This window comes from Limulus polyphemus, unplaced genomic scaffold (genome assembly GCF_000517525.1).
Source record: "Limulus polyphemus unplaced genomic scaffold, Limulus_polyphemus-2.1.2 Scaffold3394, whole genome shotgun sequence".
NCBI lineage: Eukaryota > Metazoa > Arthropoda > Merostomata > Xiphosura > Limulidae > Limulus > Limulus polyphemus.
Window position 1 is genome coordinate 96,412 of NW_013669004.1, and position 6,518 is coordinate 102,929.

The 6,518-nt window shown below is 39.0% G+C and overlaps 1 protein-coding gene across 1 annotated transcript in view; it reads right to left on the bottom strand.

Moving 5' to 3' along the window:
- LOC111088239 overlaps positions 1–6,518 on the bottom strand; it is a 51,104-nt gene that overhangs the window by 20,290 nt on the left and 24,296 nt on the right. Inside the window, exon 3 of the mRNA XM_022397755.1 lies at positions 4–64. Coding sequence (XP_022253463.1) covers positions 4–64 — 61 coding nt within the window. The remainder of the gene's footprint in view (positions 1–3; positions 65–6,518) is intronic.

The following is a 6,518-nucleotide window of genomic DNA, read 5'->3' on the forward strand; positions in this document are numbered from 1 at the left end:
TGCAGTCAGGGTTTTCAGGGCAAGTTGGGACATCACTCCCACCCTTTCCACTATCACTTGAGTGCTGCATAATCAAAACATTTCTGGTTACTGATCAATTGGCAACTCAGTAAAACTAAAATAATTATATGGGGAGAAAAAAGCTACTACCTTTCCTCATTACACAATTTAATATATTAACCATATTCATAATTTGTTTACCATTCATGAATAATCAAGATCTATGTTTTACTTAATCATTCACTCTTTTCAAATAAAGTATATGGAAATAATCCATATTAACAGTTTATACAACATGTACACAGTTTCTTTTTTTCATCCTTGTAACAGATTCAGGTGATAAAAAAAAACAATGTTTGGAGTGCAACCCATTAGGTTAAAGTGTTTTTTCTCTTATAAATACAGAATTTCATTAAATAATTTATTCTGGAAATGATAACAAATTGCAAGAAATATACATTTTATATTGCCATAATAATTTTAAATTCTAGAGTACCTTTTTTTATATTTCAAATTTAATACTTTTTTACTTATAAGGATATTCTGTCATTAAAAAAATCTGGTATTGTACACTTATACAATATATTTTGTATGTTAGTTCCCTAATCAAAAAGTTTGTGTGGCTAGTTTTGAGAGTTGTATCACAACATTATACTTGGTGTAATACAATCAGTGTAACTTGTACTTTTGACTATTACAATTTACAAGAGAGTTATATCAAGTTTAGTTCCACTACAGTAATTAACACTAATGGTTATAAGATCTGTAATATACTTTTTTTTATTCAAGACTGAAAATAATTCCTACAGAATTCTAATTTGTATTGCATCTTTAAAAAATTCTCCAACACATCAAGGACAAAGACTGCTTATTTATCTACACTAACTTGCTAATTAATCATAGAATTACCAATGTGGTCCAATGATATGGGCATAAATAAGCACTGTTGGATGTACCGACTTCTACATCCATTAATGACATACATTATAGGGACCACAGCCTATGACACTCTGTACTGCCATATGATACTACAATTGCCCTAATGTTTCCTCCCACTGTCCTACACTTGTCAGTACGTTCCCTGTAAAACAGGCTGATGAAATGTGCGTACTGTATGTCCAACTGGCTTCAATCATCTCAAGTATGTATGGGATGTTCTTAGGAACTGCATTTTATCTTGTCCTGTGAGTCCAGAGATGCGAGTCATGCTCAAAAAAGTTATTTCAAATATATGATATCAAGGATAGCTCAGAATCTTATAAATACTCTGATTTTAAGCTTCAAACATTAGTGGTAGAATACCTTTGCTCTTCATGGTGACCATACTTCCTACAAAATTGAAATCAACATCTGTCAAATCTTCATTAATAAGCATAGAGATGAACAACTCTTTCAAGTATTTCTGATCACAATGAATCATCAGATGTTTGATTTGTTTTTTCTTGTCATAAGTAAAATACAAGTCCCAATCATCATTAGTTTTTGGAGTTTAGTTCTACAAAATAATGAGTTTAAGCAAGGATCTCTTCTATTTTCAAAGGGGCATGGTAAGTGATGCTTGTGTTTATCATTTGTTCAAAGTATCTGTTGCCAGAGTTTAGAAATTGTGACAATTTAAATGGAGTGTGACTGCCACCTATGGGTGATAAACCAAGGGAAAAGAAAAATACACAGCCTTATAAAATGTAAAAAATGCCATTATGCCCCAAGTAACCTGTTCCTTTAACAGCTGTCAAAAGATAGATATTTTACACCTTACCAGACAAAGATGATAAAATTGTCATACTGCAGCGAACAACAAATCAGGAGCTGTTCATCTGAAAGCATAAATAAACCATGGGTTCAGTTGTGGTTAGAACATGAAACTTTATCAATGAATGACTAGAAGTGAAAGTATGGAGAAACCTACACGAGACACTTGAACCTGCTCATGTTGTTCAGACCAGCTGCTAGAGGTAATGCAATGGTATGGTTGAAATGTTCTCATGACAATAGATTGGTTTTTGACTCCTTTAGAAGAGTAAATTACATAAAACAGGTCTTATTATGTTTGTGGTTGAATGTCAGCTCCATTACCCAATGAAAAAAAGACAAAAACTTTTTGGAGCAAATCATTTTTCTGTTTATATGTATATAGTAAATTTTGTAAATAACTGTAATTCTATGTTTAAATTTTTATTTTTCACCAAATTTTTTTGCTGAAGTGTTGCAGAGCTAGGCAGAATGTGGAGGCTGCTCAACCACTTTATGTATCTCAGGATGTTGGCAGACCACAGAAGTTAAGTGTGTTTAGGACAATATGCCAAGCCATAAAATATGAGAGAAATATCTGAGGGGTGAATTATCCCAAGGTAATTGTAACCTGAGAAGAACTCAAGACCCATCTGGCTGATCATAATTACCAAGGATGGCCCATTTATTAGCACTAACAACTCTTACAGGTTGACAACCCTGTCCTACTTTCAATAAAGGGTTGCAGCCATTAAGTCTCATGTCTGTGAAATTACACTAACCTGACAGGAAACTCTCTGGATCTACCTTCCCATTACCAAGCAGCCTGGTAATGGGTAAGCAAGGTTCTCTTTTTTCAGTAGAAAAGATTGGGAGGGAGGAATTTGCAAAAGTAAGAACACCAGAGATGTGCATGAACTGAACAGAACTCATCTGCATAACGTCCCTTAATGAGAGACTGTGCAATGTGTTACTGTGAATAGGGACAGCACGAACTATCTTATTAAGAGGTTGTTTAACACCCCCCCCCCTTAATATAAATCAGTTATCAAGTGGAGAATACTGACTCTGAGAGCTTGACCAGCTAACCCAAACAAGCAGACATCTGAAGAGGAAGGAAAGCTGCAGCAAAGAAGGCCTTCCAGGATAAGGCTAAGAAGATTCAACTGTTCATATAGTAGTGGAAATGCAGACCCAATGAGTGTATCTGATATCTGCCATGTGAAAGCCCTCAGTACCATGTTGAAAAGATATAGGACACAAGGACTAAAAGAGCCCCTGTATGATCCAGGGGTTTTCTGCAAAGAGAGTCCACAAATATAAGAAGAGAGCCAAGAAGTTGCTCCAATAAAATTCATCTCTGACCCTTCGATGGCTAGCCTGTTGGAAGGGGTAAAGAGCCACAGGATGAGTAGCAGGATTGGGGGAGATAATTAGGCTCACAAGGTTGAGAAACCTGCTGAGTCCCCTAGAGCTAGATAAGCAAGAAACCAGAGTGAGAAAAGATGATGGCTGATGAGATGTCTCAGTTCTAGCTTCCAAAGTATAAGGAACATACCCAAAAAGAAACTTCTTGAAGAAAGAGTATCAAATGGCACTCAATGAGATAAAACATAGGGAATCTAGCTCTAGAAAGTAAGGCATCCCAACCATGCAACTCCCAGAAACAAAGAAATAACATTAACTGGGTAACTGCTGAAAAAGAAATCAAAGCCATTGTAAAAAACACTATTTGTTATAGGTAGGTGCAACCTTCCCCAGTAAAATTGTTGGGGTCACTATAGAGCTGCAGAGAGATGTCAAGAGGACAGATAGTGAAGAATATTAACATTTTCCTCCACTGAAAATGTATTTGCAATAAATTCTTACCTCAGTTCACATAATAGCTTTTTCTGACATGTACTGCCCTCTACATGCACAAATTTTTGCTTGCCACTAGACTTAATACTTCCACCTACCCTCACATAAGGCAGCTGCATGATAGCATGCAACAATTCTTCACCAATAAGAGTGTGACACAACTCCTAGCACAATTGACTCCCACTATGCAGCTTAGCTCAACTTCACTTTGAGATTGAACAACATAAAAGAAAACAACACCACAAGTGAGGAGGAAGGGTGGGAAGTGTGAGGGAAGGTAAGAATCCATTGGAAATACATTTTGATGGTAGGAAAATGTTAACTTCCGACATAATATCTTACTTGTGCTCACATAATAGCTAGAATTCCACACTGACCTGGTGGAAGGACTGGTGTAACAGTACCTAAATGTACTTCCTTCGTAGGGGCCCAAAGGAAGCCCATGAGGTGTGTGAATAAAGACACACCTGTAAGATACCACACCACTTCTGAGCCAGGTATACTCTTCACACTTGAAAATGATGTGTTGCAAAAAGGGCAGAAACATAGGAGGGACCCCATAAATAAATTAAATGATGAGACCCCTGGGATACAACGACTAGGGCATGGTGGACCATAAGGGGGAGTTTAACCTCAACAAACATTGACAGAACCGCGATATGGATATCCAGCCCATGGTAGAAAGAGGGTCCTCTACTGTTCACCTCAGACACAGGAACTGGAAGAAAAGAAGATCTCCTATTCCAAGGATCTGCATCACCATGTGTGCACATCCAATACAACCAACACCAGTACCCCTGGGAACCAGCATCATGAAAATGATAGGAAGGTGGATAGCAATGTTGAGATTCAACTCCAATCCAGAGCCAGTTTACAGTAGGAGGAGGGTACCTGGGCCACTCACATGTGAGAATTTATGTGGCTGGTCCAGCTCCAACCAACACCAGAACATCAGCCATCCCAAAAAAGAACGTCTGGGGTGATAGTAAGAAGGAGAGTGCCCAGCCAGAATGGTGAACTGTATTGTGGCTGAAATCGTCTAGTCCATAACCAGGAGGTACCTGGAATAGTACATCAAGTCCATGGTAGGGTAAGTGACTATGCATAAGAAGAACACCACTGCCCTAATTAAGCACACTCAGAAAGAAGTCTCCATGGTCCACCACATAGCAGTTAGGAGCTGGTAAGTGGTAAGGACTCCTTTACTCCACTGGAAGAATGGGAGGTCCTCGGGGTGTGTGTGCATGGGAGAGTCTGGAGGAATGCAGCACTGGAGATGGTGCAACAGAGGAATGCAAAACCTTATTTTGAAAAGCAGACCCTTCCTGATACAGTAAAACAAAGGAGCTATAGGGATGGGCAACAATCCCCTTCTGCTTTACTCATGTTAGTCCATGGGTGTATGGTCCAGAGTGAACATATTTTGGATGAAAAACCTACAATCAGTCTTGCAAAACACCCCATCTCAATGGTGGGCATTACTGACCTGAATGGCCATACAATGCGGGTTTAAGATTAAGTACACCTGGTCGGGCAACACTTACCATTGAGTGGGATGAATATGTGTGAAAAAGGCATAGAGGAAGGGTTAATGGAAAAGGAAATCAGGGAAGCAACCCATGGGGAAAGTACAGCCACATAAGGACATGACATGGGGTGACTTGTAAGACTGTGAGGACATGAGGAAGAAGATGGATGGGTGGATATGCATAGAGGTAACAGTCTCTTTAATCCTAACTGAAGGCATCAATAGTTACAATCAAAGAATCAGGAATAGGGGACCAAAACCTAGGAAGTGTGGAGTTCACATGGGTGGCAAATGCATCCAGTTCCAGAATACCCCATTGGGAACAAAGTCAGCCAAACACCTGTGGATTGATGGACTGCTCTGTGGGGAGAATCTTGTCAGAGTGTGATAAACAATCCACGACCAGATTCAGGACACTCATTATATGACACAGCATCAATTGAATATAATGGCTGTGGGCCAAAAACAGGAGGTCCAACGTGTAGAAAAAAAGATACCTTGACCAAGTGACCCCTTGCTGAGTGATGTACAAGACAACTGTTGTCAGAATGGATCACAACTGACAGAAGAAAATGAACCAAGCCTGGTGAACAGCAAGCAGTTCCAAGAGGTTGGTATGCAGAGATGAGTCCACAACAGACCAATGTCCTGAAACCTCCTGCATGTCCAGATATGCACCCAAACCCAAAAGAGAAGCATCCATGAAAAGGTTCACCTCTGGACAAGGAGAAAAAAGAGGAACACCTGCTGTGGTGTTGTCTCTGTTCAACCATCATGCATAGTCCACAGGAAGGGAAGAAGTGATCCTGAACAAGCTTCCACTGATCTTGTAAAGACCACTGAAGAGATCACATGTGGGCTCAACTGAGGGGAATGAGATCCTCCAAAGAAGCCCATGTCCCCAAAAGAGATAGAACCTCTTGTGCAGTTGGAGAAGGAAAGGAGGAAATGGTCCAAACCAGAAGCTCCATATATTGCAGGTAAATGGGAGAAGGTTGGGCACAGCTGAGACAGGAATTGAAAAATACCCTGAGATGAACATGGTATTGAGTGGAGGAGAGGAAGGACATTTCCACTTTGACCAACCAGCTTACCAATGAAGCTTCTCTTAACCCTTTCCAGATGGATCATAGTGAAAGGCTATGTCATCGTGTTTGTTGACTCGCATTCAATACTTTATTGAACTACTATTTCATGAATTTACGTCAATAAGTTTGGTATCAAACTGTAGAATATAATTCAAATTTTAGAACTATACATTACTCAATTTGATACTTTAACAGTAAATATTAAATAATTACAAATAAACATTGATTTTTGTGCGTCACGTGATATGTTGAATGCAGTACTGGTTCAAATTAGATGTTTGAGAAGTCAAAATACTAAGTCTATAGTTTCA